Source organism: Dermacentor albipictus, chromosome 2 (genome assembly GCF_038994185.2).
Source record: "Dermacentor albipictus isolate Rhodes 1998 colony chromosome 2, USDA_Dalb.pri_finalv2, whole genome shotgun sequence".
In the NCBI taxonomy this organism is placed as follows: domain Eukaryota; kingdom Metazoa; phylum Arthropoda; class Arachnida; order Ixodida; family Ixodidae; genus Dermacentor; species Dermacentor albipictus.
Window position 1 is genome coordinate 122,381,068 of NC_091822.1, and position 17,545 is coordinate 122,398,612.

The 17,545-nt window shown below is 44.9% G+C and overlaps 1 protein-coding gene across 2 annotated transcripts in view; it reads left to right on the forward strand.

Moving 5' to 3' along the window:
• LOC135910750 (PAX-interacting protein 1-like) overlaps positions 1–17,545 on the forward strand; it is a 91,564-nt gene that overhangs the window by 2,071 nt on the left and 71,948 nt on the right. For both annotated transcript variants that reach the window (XM_065442827.2, XM_065442828.2), the window contains exons 4-9: positions 1,631–1,694; positions 2,108–2,221; positions 4,046–5,245; positions 7,334–7,717; positions 9,078–9,347; positions 11,863–12,120. In XM_065442827.2, the coding sequence (XP_065298899.1) occupies positions 1,631–1,694; positions 2,108–2,221; positions 4,046–5,245; positions 7,334–7,717; positions 9,078–9,347; positions 11,863–12,120 (2,290 nt within the window). The remainder of the gene's footprint in view (positions 1–1,630; positions 1,695–2,107; positions 2,222–4,045; positions 5,246–7,333; positions 7,718–9,077; positions 9,348–11,862; positions 12,121–17,545) is intronic.

The window sequence follows — 17,545 nt, forward strand, 5'->3', positions numbered from 1 at the left end:
GGGAGAAGAAAGGGACAGTTCCTGCATTTTTCCTATCAACTTTTTACACACTTTGGCTTGGCTATTGCCCGTAGTTGGCGTTTGTCGCTCTACTATTGGTTCCCACTGGCATGCTTAGTGCCTGCCCTTATTGTAAAATGTTGTTGATAGAGTCCTTGAGGTATCAAATAAATACCAGAAAATTACCACATTTAGTAAGTGACTTACCCTTGCCTCAGGCTTACACATTGTTACTGATAATCGCACCAGAGCCATTAGAATGATTAGAGCATATCAGAGACCAAAAATAATGTACAGCGCGAAGGACAAGGACAGTGATAGACGACATACACAGCGCTGACTTCCAACAATATTTTATTGCGTTGGCACATCGTGTGTATATATACAAAAAGAGGCATGCGCAGAAAATGTATGACAGTCACATGGGGTGTTCCAACAGCAAGTCATTGAACTAAGAACATGGTCACCTAAAGAATAAAAATTAAGCATTACAATTTCTATCTGTTTAGATACGCGACTTCACCAGGGGTCAGCACGATTGAGGGCGCACTAACGCAAATACTACCAAGTTTTCTGATGAAATCGGCTTCCACAATTTCCCGGGTGAGCTGTGAGCTGTGTCTTGCTAAAACTTCAGTATCTTCAAAGAATGGCACGCAGCCGCAGTCCCGGCAATGGATGCCCAAGTGGCCTTGTACAGTGCTGCGAACGTTGTTACAATGCTCTCTTAGTCGATCGTTTAAGCACCTGCCCATCTGTCCTGCATATTTACTGCCGCAATAGCACTGCACATTATTTTTGATCATGAATTACCAACTAGCCCAAGCAACCACCCTAGTTCATATCAGAGACATTAGTGTATTACATGTTATTTACTCAATGCGCATAATGTACATTGCATGCACAAAGTAGCTGCTGAATGTTTTATAAAAGGCAGGAGGTCTACCCTTATGAGTCATCTATTGCACAACCTGCTTAAGTTGCCCAAGAATAATTGTAGTGTGTCATAGGCTTAATCAAGGGTTATGCATTATTTGGTGTAATAGTTCAGATCCAACTTTTCTGCAGTCTAGATTTGCGTCTTCGTGGAAGCAATACCTTTGTATTAGAATCTGTTACTCCCAGAATGCTCGTCACTTGACGGACATATCGACATGGCTAAGAACACTTCAGCCGCTTTCCTGTTACCAGGCTTTGCTGCCATTGAAGTGGCACGGCATCACAGCTACAGGTATTGGACACAATTGCGGTGTTGGCATGGGGTGGTCGTTAATGTTGGGGTGCTGTGCCTAGGAATTCTGTAGCACTGCAGCTTAACAGGCATCCCACTAGCTGAAGCCTAGTGAGAATTCCTAAACTGGAGAAAAGGGGCAAAATTTCCAGCTAAAAGTAGTGGAAAGGAAAAAAGAAAAGGGTTTCCAAGCTTCTGGCTGCCATATTGTACGAGCTATCATTGTAATTGCTTTGCACTTAGCATGAAACTACACATTTTTACTCTGTCATGTCTCCTAGCACTGGTGAATTGGTGTCTTAATGGGATTTTCAATGTTGCTCGTCATAGCTAGCACAAGCTTGACATGACAGGAAATGCCTACTTGTGATGTTGAAAAACCTTAACCTTGTGCTGCAGTTTGGAAGCGTTTTCACCACACAAGAACCAGATTTTTTCAAATGTGGTCGTCTGCCCTTCCCAGGCAAGTCTTTGTTGCTATTTTGTTGCAAGTCTTTGTTGCTTTGCTGCTATTTACATCTGTATGCAAACAAAGTACACCAATGTTAAGGCGTCTGAATTTGCTACAAGGTTGTCATTACTGAGATCTGCCAGCTGCTGGGTCTAAATGGAAAAGTATGACATGTAAAATACATAATTGAATGATTAAATTTGCTATATTTGTTGCTGGATTTGTGGGGATTTGAATGTGGTTTGTAAGAGCGTGATTATAAGTACTGATGGAGTTAGGTCCTAGCCTAGCAGCTTTCTGTGGGCATTCTGCGACTTGTTTGTGTTTTATTAGCCTCGCATAAACATGGGTGTATTCTTCAACATATGCTTTGAAGAATGAGTTCTTGAACTGCTCTTTTGTTTTAACCGATTTTCCTCTTGTAGCTTTCAGCAGAGGATATGAAATCTTTATGGGCCATGGTGACTTTTCATGGCGGCAAGTTCCAAAAGGTCCTGGACAAAACTTGTACGCACCTTGTGGCTGCCAAAGCAGAAGGGGTATGCTACTGTTATTTCTTTCTGTTTTAATGCTCCTTCTTCATTCAACTTTTGGCGTGCCAATTTTAGTTGCCTGGCAGACACCAGGGTGCTAGCCATAGTGTCCATCAGTTTAAGTGCATAGACAAAAATGTGTAATGTACCTTTTTCTTCTCTCACATGGCTTGCCATGTAGCGTATGTGAAAGTAAAATTATAAGTTAGCATAGAGGTCTGTTTCGTGCAGATATTGCAACTACTTGTGAAATGCTTTGTCCATGAGGATGTAAAGGAAGGAAGGAAAGGTAGGGAGGCCAACCAGACCATGAGCTATCAATCGTAGTCATTAGAGAGTTTTAGTTTAGGGGACACAAGCGGCTTGTGTACGCAAGAACTAGGGGCGACGGTACTGCGCATGCGCAGACCGCTACATCTACTTGCGTCCTTGGGTTGTTTGGCCTGCCGAAAACTTCGCTGCCCCTAAGCGGCCACGTTACCCACGTGACTCTCGCGGTGTAGGAAAACGTACGAGTAGCTAGTGGGTAGATAATCTAATAAATCTTTCGCCAAGTGTCGACAGGCATCATTTTTATATATATTAGAGAGGTTTAGCGTGTCTGGTATTCGGGTAAACACAGGCTGGGACGTTGGGGCGGAGCCATAAACGGGAGCGGCGTGCATGGTGCATCCACCTGGTGGTGCAAAGCTCAAATGGACAAAAGCAGCTAATATTGCTGTAACCAAGTCTATTCTACTTCGCTGCTGGTGTAAATTTTCGGCACTGGCATAATTGTGTTGCTGCCAAAAATTTATACCCGCAGCAAAGTAAAATACACTTGTTTACTGCAATATTAGCTGTTTGTGTCTGTTTGAGCTTTGCGCCACCAGGTGGCTGCACCATGCAGGCCGCTCCCGTTTATGGCTCCGCCCCAATGCCCCAACCTGCTCCGCCTGCGTTTACCCGAATACCGGACATGCTAAACCTCTCTAGTAACTGCTTTTAATAAGAATGGTTTTATGTGCTTAACTTCATATGCTTGATTTCATGTTTTAAAAAATGATAATGCAGCAAAGATCAGATGTTGATGGCACTGCGAGCGCATGCGGACCTCACTGCGGCTTTCGTTTGGGGCCACTAACCTATAACGTGTTTCTGCTTGCGTACGCAAACGCACCCAAGCGCTAGGGGCCCCAATGCCTTGCGTCCCCTAAACTAAAACTCTCTATTAGGTTGACCAGTTCTTAGCATCCCTAAGTGAATATGGCACTGCTGCCAGAGGGCGTACACACTTAGGGCGCACTTAATCAAGTCTTAGTGCATTTTGCGTTTTCGCATGTATAACCCGCCCGTGAATGTGATCCACACCTCCATTTACCTGCATGGTGAAAAACGGTGCAACTTCACGAGCACGCAGAAAGAAAAGTTGTGCACCAGTGCTAGTGTATGTCTTTTTGCGTCTGTGCAATGTTGCACTGTTTTCCACTACACACCTGTACCAACTCGCTGTAGTGTCACATTCATTTAGCAACATCAGAAATGGAAAAGCAAAAAGACGACCCATTTGTGAGCTTTTATGATGCATCTACTCATATTTAAAATGTGAAATAATGCACGGAGGTTGCTCTTGATCTACGGTACCTGAAACTAGGCTCTTTACACGATCCAAAATTTTGTTGCAGTTGGCCTTAAAGGAAAAGTTGAGATGAAATGGCAGAGTTAGATTGGTAGATTGAAATTAACGGTTATGTACACATCTCAAAGAGCTGAATAGCGTCTCAATGCAAGAGTCTTTATACTAGGCAACCTTAGAAGAAAGAAATTCTTCTCTCCTTATCATTAACACAGGTCAAATATCAGAAGGCCATGGCTGGTGGCTGCCTACAGCTGAAGATTGTCACTCCTGATTGGGTTACGGACTCCCTGAAGAACAAGGCACTCTGTGACGAGGCACGTTACCACCCTCGGCTATTAGTACAACCTAAGCCTCCGACGCCACCAAAGCCGCCTACCCCTCAGCCAGTGACAACATCTCCGATGACAAGCACCGCTGCTGCCCTGTCGCAGCAGCAACAGCAAGGGTTCATGAGCTTCCGTGCACAACAACAGCAGCAATTTGGAATGGCCCCTGTCGCACAGCAGCAGTTGTCAGTGTCGCAACAGCAGCAACAAGCTATGACTTTGCAGCAGCAGCAAATTCAGCAGATTCAGCAACACTTGATGCAACCGCCACCTTCACATCAGCAGCATACTCTTCAACAGCAGCTTGCGCAGCTCCAGGTTTCGCAACAGCAAAACCAGCAACAAGTGAACCATCAGCAATTGCAGCATCAATTGCAGCAGCAGCAGCAGCAGTTTCAGCAGCAGCAAGCATCTCAACAACAACAGCAAGTCCTTCAGCAGCAGCAGCAAATGCCTCAACAACCAATGCCTCAGCAACAGCAAATGCCTCAGCAACAGCAGCAAATGGCGCAGCAGCAACAGATGCCTCAGCAACAGCAAATTCCCCAGCAGCAGCAAATGTCACAGCAGCAACTTCAACAGCAGCTTCAACAACAGCAGCAGCAGCAGCACATGGTTCCTACCTCTCAGTTTGCAACGCGCATGGTCAATGTGTCATCGTCAGGCAGTGACATTAAGGTGTCCCTGGCAAGCAACCAAGGAATAAGCATTATGACCATCAACAAGCAGCAGCTCTTGCTGCAACAGCAGCAGCAACAACAGCAGCAGCAGCAGCAGCAGCAACAGCAGCAGCAACAACAGCAGCAGCAGCAGCAACAGCAACAACAACAGCAACAACAACAGCAGCAACAACAGCAGCAACAACAGCAACAGCAGCAGCAGCAGCAGCAGCCACCGGGCAGTGCCATGGTGCGGCCAGACGGTACCATGGTGCGATCGGATGGAACGGTGGTTCGTACTGTCACACAGATGCAGCTCATGCAACAGAAGCAGCAATCGCTCCAGCAGATGCAGCAGCAAAGGCAGCAGTTCCCACCAGGCATGCCAGTAGTGGTGTCACAGCAAGGTGTTGTGACACAGAGGCAGGTAAGCAATATGTGGCATCTGTCAGTCTCTTGTTATTGTAAAATTAGCTTTAAATCTTAGTTAAGCTCTTTAGCCACTTGAAACAAATGCTTTTAACCAGCCTTTGAAGCATTTGCTACGTTAATGAATTGATCGCTACAAAACCGTGCAGCATTTTCGCAGTCTATAGTTGCCGGAAACAGGTGCTTGTGGCAGGTGATAAACAAGCAAATGATGTCTGTGTAAACTTGCATTGCTTGCTTTCCTGGTTGGTAACTTGTCCACAAAATGCTCGTGTTTAGACAAAACAAGACAAAAAATATGTGCCATAGAATCACAACTTCTTTACAGAACATTCTCGTGCTTTCAGTTTTGCGATAGTATTTATAATTTCTTATGCGTATTAGTTATACGTATACGTGTATGTATTTCTTATACGTATTATACATATTAGGCAAGAAATATAACCAGCCCTCAAAAAGTTAATAAGTGGGGATAGGCAAGGTTTTTCTTACTTTATTTTTTTATGAGTTTTCTTGATGTGTGCCTCACATCCATAAATGTAATTCAAGGTCTAAATTGGATAAACTTGGCCTGCATGCGGCTAAAACCCCTAAAATTACTACAATGTCACATGATGTCAGTGCCAAAATACTCCAGAAGTGCATTTCTTGTGGTTGCTGCTTAAGCACCCGCGCACTCGTGTAAGCCAAAGCATATGTTCTAAGTTAGTAGAAAACAAAAACATTTTCTAAATCTTTTCTGCCGAGAACATGTAATGATTGGAACCACCTCCTTCGGATCATTGTTCTTATAACTGAACCCTTCCATTTTCAAAATACTCTAGTTGATTTTTTAGTTGCGAGTAACTTGTGTTCTTGTTTTAACATTGTACTACTTGTGTTGCTATGTTCAGCTATTTCTGTACTTTGTATATTTGTTTAGTTGGGTTCCATTATCTTACTTAATTATTTATTTCACCTGTGCCTGTTCCCTTTTGTAATGCTGTAAAGCCCTGAGGGTAGTAATAAATGAAATGAAATGCATGTACTTGCTAAAACTAATTAGTGGGACAGAGTTAAGATATACATAACAACTTGAAGTTGGAGAATTGTTGGCCTGAAACATTAGGCTTGTGTGAATATCTACTTTTTGGTTCAAAGCAATTATTACTTAGTGTAGAATAATTTCAGCAATTTGGTACAGATCTATTTTCAGTGGCTGTAGGGCTCTCATAAATCTGAGGAATTACCTCACCAGTGAAAGCGAGGGTATGAGGCACAGAACCTGAATGGTGCCGATTCTCGTGGGTGTCATTTTTCAGACACTGTGCCTGTGGATCATGTCCAAAAAGTGAAGCGAGACACCGTATGGCATCCAAAATTTCGGTTGCCATTTCTTATTGTTTTAATAGTTAAGGTGGCACTGTAACAGGAGTCTTTAAAGAATCTAGCTGTTGCGAAAAATCAGTAGACAAGAGTAGAGGAATTTTTCATTCTTGGCTTATCTTGGCTATGAGCCATGTTAATGGTAATGCAACTTGTTCACAGAAACCGGAACTGTAGGTGATATACTTTTCAAATTTATATTCACTTGTTCCAGATACTTTGCATATTCCAAACACTGAAATTTGAACCAAAGTGAACATCAAAGAGTAGAATATTCTATCGAATGTTCGAAAATATGCTGTAAAAACAGTTTAAACCTTTTGAGGTGTATCTTTGTCTTGTGTGTGGTGTGTGTTCCTGTTTTTGGTAACAATATATCTAATTGTCGTCAATCTTGCATGCTTTTTTTTTTTTAACACTGCTTGTCTGGTACTTCTGGGTAACAAACGGCATGCATGTTATCACCGTGACACAGCATCCTTGACTCCTAGGGGAGTAGTCAGTGCCATGTTTTCAAGAAAGAAAAAGCAAACAAGAGAGGTGACGATTATTACTGTGGGACAAAGATACAGCCCCAAAGGGGTGCAGAGTATTGTTAGAGCATGCTGAACATTCACACAGTCCTATGAAATACATTTAGTTTGACTTTTGATGCCTTGATCGGTTTGGTCTCGGCTGAACCTAAAGGAGCGTGATGTTCGCGCGCCTTCCACTACTGCAGCCATGGCCTCAGCAGGGTGGACTACAGCTGACCCCGCAGCAGATCATGCAGATACGCCAGCGCCAGCTTCAGATGCGTCACCTGACACCACAACAGCAGCAGATTTTGATGCAGAACCTCCAAAGGCAGCAACAGCAGCAGCAGCGACCTCTTACCATGCAGCAGTTCCAGCAGGCAGTGCACGCCGGTCAGCAGCCCATGCAAAACCTCCAACAGGCGCAGCAGCAACAGCAGCAGCAGGCACAGCAACCTCCTGGGGGCGGCCAGCCGGGTGTCCCTCAGCTGCTGAGGCATCCGCAGCAGCAGGTGCTCATTCAGCAGATGCAGCAGCGTCAGGGCATGCCTCCCCGAATGCCTGCTCAGCCATTCCAGCAAACTGTCCAGGTAGCTCAGTCAGTTGTTTGTTTTGAGTGCACACTGCACCCAGGCCTATAGTCTTCTAGGTTATTCTTTTATCTTTTCCTCTTTTTGTATTTGCAAAAACAAAAGTGCCGTGAGTGCTGTGTGTTTGTGTGTGTGTGCATGCATGTCTGTGTTTATGCGTAACCATCAAGCAGAAATCGCAGCATGATAAAGGCGCTTGCTTTGCGCTCGTTCAATGGTGAAGCATAAACAGCATGCCGCTTTGTGCGTCTGCTAAAGACTCGCCAGTTATGCTTCTCGGCAGTTCAATTTCAGTTTCCTGTGTGAAATGGACCAAAATTTATAACACTGCTGAAATTAGCAGCTTCATCATTTTGTGTGTATGTGAGAAAAAGGGGGGGGGGGGGAGGCAAAAGGTTGTAGAAGTCGCCCTCCTTCCGAAGAGCTTGCTACCCAAATGTCTACAGTAGTGTTCATCCTGAAATCCTAAAATATGCGCCAGGCTTCCACTCTTACCTCCCCCTTCTCCTCAAGTGACTTATGAGACCACTGAGCAGAATAAACAAAATGCTTATGCTGGAGAGAAAATGTGTTATCAATGCAGCAAATCCACTGTGCAACATTTTGACAGGGCTCGTTGCAGTGGGAACTACAATGATGGTTGAGCAAAACAGCACAGGTAGATTTGCATGCCATAATAGTAAATGTTTGCTCTGACATTCACTGTGCTAAGCCCTACAAAATCATTTCCCCACAATATCGCGCCAGCTGATATGGTCATGGCTCTTTAGTTTAGATGAAACCATGATTTTTCTCTCTTTTATTCTTTATTTCACCTTGGGCATCATGCACCGCCCATGTCTTTTTTCATCAGTACTTCTCAACAACTTGTTGTCCTTGTGTCCCATCGTTGTGCAAAAACAAAAATATAGGTTGAACTTTTCTTCAAAAGACCGTGGCAAAAAGTCGATCCCCATCTTACATACCGGTCATTTTTCACCTGTTTATACTGTATTTTTTCCTTCTTTTTCATTTTTTTACAATTAAAGTTTGAGGGCTGACCTATATACCAACCTGACCTATATTCCAGTTTTTACATAGTTGCCACTCTGCATCGTTGTAAGGCTACAGCATTAGAGTGCAGGTCACCCTTTATCACATGGTAGGTTACTGTACAGAATCACCTCTTAGCACACCCAATCGATACCACACACTTGATCAGAAGAACCTACCCTGCCGCCTCGGTATGTTTGTACACATTTGTCAAAATTGTTTCAGGGTCCCTTTAAGAAGACTTTAGGAAATGACCAAGTTTACACAAGACCTGCAGCATTTTGTGATTTAGAGTTTCCTCCATTCTTTTGTGCTGTCTTTCTTTCAGGGCCAAGTGGCTGGACAGCAACAGCCGCAGCAGGCACCACCACAGAATTCTCCAAACGCCGGTCAGCAGCCGCCACAGCCTCAGCAGATGCTGGCGGGTGCGCAGGGTATGGCGCCGGGACAGTCATCACCGCAGGCCATCATGAAACCACCGCCCCAGTACCCGTACACAGCCGAAAGACCGCTGGTCCGCCCACCATACCCACCACAGCAACAGCCACAGCAGCAGCAATCCAGTTCAGTGGCCCAGCAACAGGCCGCTGGACCACAGGTTGGTTGTAATCACAATGATTTACGTTTGCCTCAGGCAACATAACAGTGAAGTGTTGCCAACAGTTGTACTGCTACAAATCTGCATTAACAGGCTGTGTTGAGGAGAAACTGCAAAGAAACATTGAGGCGGGGGCACGGGCCTCGGAGACGTAATATCGTAGAAAAAAAACCAATTTTCTTAATGCTTTATTTTTGGATTCTACACTGACTGAGGCATGGTTTCAGAAAGTTTTGTGTGTTGTGCACCAATATTTTAGTTAATAACGCATCATCTCATGTCGGCAAGCTTAATTTCTACTGATAAACAGGTAAAAGATTTCATTTTTTCGGGATGCGCAGCTGCCATTTCCGATCAGAATCATCTTGGTCTCGTTTGAAAGAACCGCTGTTCTTCTTTAGTTTTCATGCCATAGCTACACTACGCACTGAATGGCTATGCAGAAAAAGCCAACCAAAAAGCTGTCCCGCACATGCCAACCTATGAGCTTCAATATTCGTAAAAATCCCAGTGGACATGACAGAAAGGGAAGGGGGAAGGTATAGCATGCATTGTTTACATGTTTGCCCTGATCACATACTTTTTGGGAGTACATTCGCACTTTATTTACGATGATTTACATTTACACACAATCACACAAGCAGCAACAAGCTTAATGTAACAGCAAAGACAAACAAGGAACAAAAAGAGATATCACTGTGTTTGTTTCAGGGATTTAGCTTTTATCAATTTGGCCAACTTAAGGAACTTGTCTTAATAAACTTGTTCGAAGCAAGTACTCTGGCATTTGGCTTCTTGCAGTGGCACAAGAGGACGGCGCCGGTAATACCATACGGAATAGTCAAAAAGTCAAATACTCGAGAAATTGAATATTACATATTCGATGATTGGAATTATTCAAATGTTCACCTTTGATTTGGAATAAAGTATTCGAGCATTCGCACAACCCTAAGAGCAATGTAATCTGCTAAATATGACTCAACTGATTTTTCACTTTAGTGTCCCCGAAATCAGGTTAGACTGGTAGAGCATGTATTAAAATTTATTTGCATTTCACTTGTCCAACATTTTTGCATGCCCGTGAAGGATCAAGTGTGAATTCATTGTCGGAAATGTGAAAAATATGCATGCACACTGCCCTAGATGGTTCATGTCCGTATAGTATGAATTATCTGCAGAGCCTGTTTGGGTCAATGCTTTACATTTATTTTCATCAAAAGGAGAGAAACCTTTATAATGCACAGCAACAACACAAGCGCTACTTGCAAAGCAACCAGCCACTTTGGATTTGGTGTTTTATGTAAGGGGCCTGTAATGGTTGTTTCACTGCTCTTTCTCGCTCCCCCTATAAAGAACTTTGTCATGTTAGAGTTTTCTGCATGCACTCTGATATCGAACATAAAACTTAGCAGTGAGCTGTCACTGCATCTATGCTCTTAGGAAGAAGGCTTTTTGTATTGCACAAAATTTTGTTGATGTTGGTCCTTTTCAGCTCACATCGTGTTAAAGGACCCCTCACCAGGCCCCAAAGCAAATTTCGGGTATACATTGGAAGTTGTTACGTGTCCTCTCGGGAGCGTTCTGCCGCAAAAATTTTTCAGATCGGCTCATTAATAGCCGAGATAGAAATATTTCACTGCCGCGAACCCATGATTTCGGCAGGTAAGCTCCACTGCGAAGCAAGACGCTCTCTCCACTCGCCCTGTCTAGCCTACGCAAGCATAATTCCTTCCCTGCGTTCTCCCATACTGGACCTCGAGGATCATGTGACGCCTACGCCACACGCCTATGCCTTCCTTTGTTTTGTTTTGTTTTGTTTTGTTTTTCTTTTGCCCCTAGTGTTCCCCCCCCCAGCGCTATGCATTTCCACCGACGGTGTCATGCGCGAGCTGTTGTCTCGTTTGTGCAGCTCATAATTTTGCGCGCTGTGCACAAGGAAACATGACTAGCGGTATAATTCAGTGCTACACGAACACTGAGGCAGAACAAGTGGATCGCAGAGCCTGATCACTTGCTGGTACATGGTAGAAAATGGCGTAGTTTCGGTACCTGCGCACGTGACTGCACGACTGTGTCAACAAGCAGACTAAGCGGCAGTACATCTCTCTTGTTTCGGTGCGAAGTAAAACAAAAAACATGCAGACATTTCGTTTGTTTGTTTTATTATTTCTCAAAACTTCAATTAGTCAATTCAAGCAAGTACAGATAACAGCTGTTGTCTTGAATAATTCTCGAATTCAGTTGTCACCACGAGCGATGTCACACTGTGGACACGATTACGTAGGCACAGGAGCCCGACTACCTAACCGTTCCTCTCCGGGCGGATTCGCGATAAGGGAAGAGGGAAACGGCGTTTGGATTGAAATTTCAGGCGTTTCCACGGGGCGTAGTGATGTAATACTTTGCAGACACAATTGTTATTGCACAATGTAGGCTCTGCGCTTGTCAGCTCAAAATGGCCAGACCTGGTGAGGGGCCCTTTAACCAGGGCCTGTCCCTGTTTGTCTCCTTGCAGCAGTTGCAGTGGGCCAACTTCCAGCAACAGCAGCAGAGGAAGACTCCCGATGGTGGTGTCCCGGCGCCCTTGCCGCAGCCGCAGCAAGCTGTCCAGTGGCGACCCGCTGCTGTGCCTGCAGGCAGTGACGAGCTCAAGGCTAAGGTGCCGCAAGGGCTACCCGGGCAGCCTCCAGTGCGTCCCGAGGGCGGCTTGCATCCTCAGCAGCAGGCAGCCCTCTGGCAACAGCAGCAGGCACAGCAGCTGCAGCTTCACAAGGTGGCGTCAGTGTTTGGACAGCATCTCATTTATTTGAGCGCCAGAATTGCATTAAGGGGACACTAAAAGAAAAAAAATGGGCAGATCCCAGACAGTACGAAAATTGGTTTAGGCAAAGTTTTTATTGGTGTTTGTCAGGAACGCTATTCTTTAGCGACCATTTGAAGGTAGAAAGCGCACAGTGGGATTGGACACATCTCTTGTGGTCACCACAAGTCTGCTCGACAACCACAGTCCAGTTCATGCTTAAGGAAGGAGTGGACTACAACGACATATACACTTTAAAACCTATTATTATGTTCGCAACTACAGCTCAGACCACTTAGAATGTAATCGCTTAAGCCCGGGATACGTGGAGCGGAAAACCGGCATCCAGGCATCGAAATACGCCTGGCGGTGAATGCTCGCCCGTCAGCATCCAAAAATTTGACTCCCGCCAGCTACCCGGTCCGATCGGAAAATCCCTGTCAGAAGTGGCGGAAGTGCTTCACGTGCTCACTGGGCATCACGACAATCAATCTTTCTCTGACTTCCGGCAGAGGGTTGCTTTTTGTGTATTTTTGCTTTTCCATCAGAGCGTCCTTTGCGCAGCCGCACTGACGCAATGAAATGCGGGCGTTTGGGCTAGTTTGGCTGTGCACTTTTGGGCTCTCTGCACGGGATAGGGACACACACACGGGAAAGGTTGATCATCACAGCCAGATATTGACACGTGTACTTATCTTTATCAGGCGACCACGTTTCGCCGCCTAACAAGTGTTATCGCACAGCGCGGGACGCGCCTGCATGTATCCGAAGTTTCTGGAAAGATATCGATGCTTCTATTCGCTGTCTGTTGTCGCCGAACCTTATGCTATCTGATTTCATCGCCTTCCGCGAATGGTGTAGAACTTTGTGGAAGGCACGCGGGTCCCAACGATTAGTCTGGAACATTCGACGACTGCTGTATAAAAGCCGACGCGCTTGACCCGCTGAGCAGATTTTCGACGATCCCCGACTGTGTTCGCCGCTATTGTTGTGCTTTAAGTGTAGCCTGTTTTGTGGGCACAGGTTCGCCCAATAAAAGCTAGTTTTGTCTTTCACAGTACTGCTACTGTGTTCTTTAACGTCACTACCACGTGACAATATTGTATGTTTAGGAGTACAAATTTGTGTAAACTTATTTTTTGTCTACAAACTTAAGTGAGGTGCTCACGAAACAGATAATTATAAGTGCAGTGCCATTTTCTTACCAACCCGAGCTAAGGTTCCATGGCGCAAAATAGTATGTGCATTGTACTGCTTTTTATTGTCTTTTTTTATGTGTGTCTGTGGTGCCGCCCATATGGGTTCGGGTATAGGGGACGAAACGGTTTCTCATTCGCGGCGCCCGAAGTTGTTGTTTTTTCTTTTTCTTTTTCGCCGTCGACATGCGTGCTTGCAAAGTTTGGTCTTGTGCTTCTTCAGTCAGAAATCACCCCTGCTCTACTACAACCATAACTCCCTTCTGCTCAAGTACTTTGAGGGAAAAGAGTGACGACAGATTATAGTTAGAAGCCGACCATGCCTGTCTTCTGGCTCTGTGCATCCATGTGGACCCAGGTGGTGCACGGGATGCCTAGGGCATCAAGAAAGATAGCCGCTGACAGGCCCATTTCACGCCACAAATGGATAATTCTGTCCTCTCCGGCTGCAGTACTAAACGCTTGTTATTGGAGGAGGCTTTAAAACAGGAACTGAAACTGAAGTAAACATGAATAACCACAATGTGTTTTTTCACAAAGTAAACTAAAGTCACTGTTCGAGATCCACAAAACCTTCTGCAACGCCTGCGCTCCGCGGTGCCACCGCTCAATGAAGCCAGACGGTGTAAAGCTAGCCCGCTAAAACGCTTACAGGTCAATGAAATGTGCGGAAATCGTTTGTAAGTGCCTCCATGAAACTTTTTTCCAAGTTGTTTAGTCATTAACAAATAATACAAAGAAATGCCTATTTATGATTTTTCGTTTTCTTATCCGAAAACACATTCCTAGAGTCTGGCAACACTGACAAATGCGCAATGAGCACGTGGCGGCGTCCGCCTGTTTTTCACTGAATGTAAGCTGGTTTTTTATTCTATGTAAGCGATGCCAGCAAACCATCAGCGGCGTCCCACTGCGTCTATTTATGCCGGGCGAAGTTCGCCATGAAAGTTCACTCTATGTATCCCGGGCTTTATAGTGCAAGACTTCATACAATGCAGCCTTCTGCGACTCCTGTTTATCTTCCCATAGAACGCAATGTATACCCGTGACACTTACAGTGCAGCCATGCGAGACGAAATATCACTTTTAATGCGGATGCCAGAAAATCTCGCAGACAAGTGAGGCTACGAGCGTGCTTCTCAGTGAGTTGCGCTGGCTGAGGGGAGAGCAACGAGGGCGATGCAGAGGAGGAGGAGAAGATCCGAAGTGAACGAAAGAACAAAAATGGAGGGAAAAAAAGACACCGCACTAACGTGCTAACTTAGCAGACACACAGGAGATGCCTAGGCGACAGAGAAGCCTTCTGCTCCAGCCACTTGCCAGGGATGTGCAGTCCACACCGAACGCGTGCGTCCTGTCGCTCTTTGGATCTTCAATTTGTCAATGGAAAGTAAATATAGTCGCCGACTGGTTTTATCGGACATGAACAGGCTTATAGGGCAGGCCAAAAAAACTATTTCAACTGTAAAATCAGTTTATTGTATACAACTCCAGCACTGTGGAAAAATTAGTTGAGGGTGCGAGTGCATCTTGGGTTTACCCATCACGATGCCCGTCATTGCAAAGTGCAGATGTCTTGTGCACAATCGTGACCACATGATGCTGTCAGTTTAAGCTGTGTTCTGCAAATCTATCAGTTTGGTCCACACACGAGATTTCGGCGTTCCTACCTGTATGTGCACATACAAACTTGCTACTATATGTGTTTGCGGTAGTTGCCGGCTGACTGCCTGCGAACCCCACTTCATGCACGTTGCCTTCGGTGCAACCTGTGCATGGGATCTCGTGCCAGGTCAATGTGTATTGGTCTGCGGGTGCGAACATATACAGTCTATGCTCGTTACAACGGCCCCGTGTACAACAGGTTTTCGGATATAACTGACCATATTTTAGCCTTTGTTTCTTCTACCTATTTTATGAATTAATGCAACGTAGTGTGCTTTTAACGGAGGACGTTGCAACGGACTATCGGCTACAGCAGACGAAATTGGCGGCAATTTTTTTCAAAGTTGGATGTATAAAACATACTTTTGCCGTGTCGACACAGGCTGACAACTGACAGCAGCGAGAAAAAATGGTTCTATGCTGGCGGCTGCTGCTTAAGGTGCAGCCGCCGTATCTTGAAAGCTATCTACGATGTGGACGAAATGCACACCCACGCGGGCCTCATCTTCAAAGCAATCTGCAACGTGGACAAAGTGCGCCCAGTGACAGTAGCTTCATATGCGCTGTGCTTTCAACGTTTAGTTTGCGCTGTAGCGAGAGACAGCTCGTAGATCAATTCGCTCGCTGCTGCTGCTGCGCTTATCGTGCTTAATTTGCTATCACAATTGATTCTTCGCGTTCTGGCGAAACTGTGACTATTTTTTGTGTGTTTTTTTACTTTGGACGTTCGTCACTCACTCTTTGCAATAAAGTTGTTAGACATTGCGACGAAAGTTTCGGAAGTGAGGCGTTTCCGATATTACAGATTCAGATAGAACGGACGTTTCTTGTCGGATTATCAGGGTCCGTTGTAACGAAAGTCGACTGTATCAAGGGCAAGCTTCCTACAACACCCTACTGTCCGAGACCCCGGCCAGCTAGGCCTAACCAGCGCTGTCTCGTCGGAAGTCGGTGGCCAAAGTTCCGGTTCGGTTCAGAGTCAAAGAAATGCTTCACCGTGGCTGTACAGCAGTTAGAAAGGGGAAGAACCACCTCACCAACAAAAGTGAGGACACTTTCTATTGTATCATTCAATGCTCCGGACACATGCGGCTACTTGGTAAACATTTTTTTCGCGTGCACAGCCTTTGAAAAATGTTTTGGGTACAGTGTGGTACCGCTTATGGTGTGGAAATTCGCGACTCCGGTCACTTACATTATTAGCAGTTTATGCTGTAACAGTTGGAGCAAGCGTGCTAGCTATACATAGTTAGCATCACTGAAATAATCTTTGAAGAAGATAAGCAAGTTAAATGGTGCTTCTACATTCCCAGCTGTTTACTGGTGGCCACGGTGTCTGTCGCAGCATAAGCCTGGCTAGATAACCACATAAATGCACAAGTCAGAAATAATGCACGTAACAAAGTAAATGCAATTTGTTTTGAAGTCTCCATAAATAGGAAGACGCAGATGAAAAGCTATATACAAGTATATTTACAAGGGAATACGCCGCACTTGGCCATGAGGCAACAGCCCGCGCTAGCCTCCAATCGTCGTTGTCGTCTTCTCACTGCTCGCCTCTTCGTCATTGGAAATACTGTTCTGTAGCAATATTAATGTATTTGAAACCTCACTGTAATGAAGTAAGATTGTCCTGCCAATAGACGTAATGACCTAGATTTATCTTTGCGAACAAAAAAGTAGGGATTTGTGAATACCGAACAGTAGCTTTCAAGATGAATATCGAATCGAATCAAGAAAAGAAAAGCCAAATGTCGAACATCAGAAAATTTAATACAAGTGTTTATGCTTGCAAGTTTTATGCAAAAAACACAGTGCTGCATATGTTCAGGAGGCTAATCACATTACTTCAAAATAATCTTGCAAGCTATCAGTAACTTGGTTACCTATCAAACGACATGCATATTATGCTCTGCTCTTATTAAAGGGGATGCCAAATTATTATTCCATAATAGGTCCGTCTGAATATTTTAAATCTGCAATAAATATATCCACCCTGGAGGGTCACATTTGCCAAAAAAAGAACAAAAAAAGTGACGCTCAAAAGGTTAAAGTGGTGTGAAAGTACCATGGCATGGCATTGATGGCTTAATTCAGGGTGTAGATGTATGGTCAGACACGGCAGACCCTGTTTTGAGCTCTCAATTGCTGTTACGGCAGAAGGATACTGTGCCTTTGGGGTGTGCCCAACACAGAGTATCGTGGTCCTGTAAAGTATACCTTATCTAGTTCGTTTGCCAGCTCTGCAGTGATTGACTGTGACCTATTCTCAGGCTCAGAAACTCACATCTACCCTGTGGCCTGTGCACCGTGCTTAGGGCTACACTGCAACAAGCGATCCCAACTGCTCCCATCTGTGACATAGATGCAGTACCTAACTGTGGCTTACTTCTGGTCAATGACACCCTTATCTTTCTATCTTTCCTTGATTTTAATCTTTCCATCCCCGTTTCCCTTTCCTCAGTGTAGGGTAGCCAACCGGGCTCAGTCCTGGTTAACCTCCCTACCTTTCATTTATCATTTGCTCTCTCTCTACC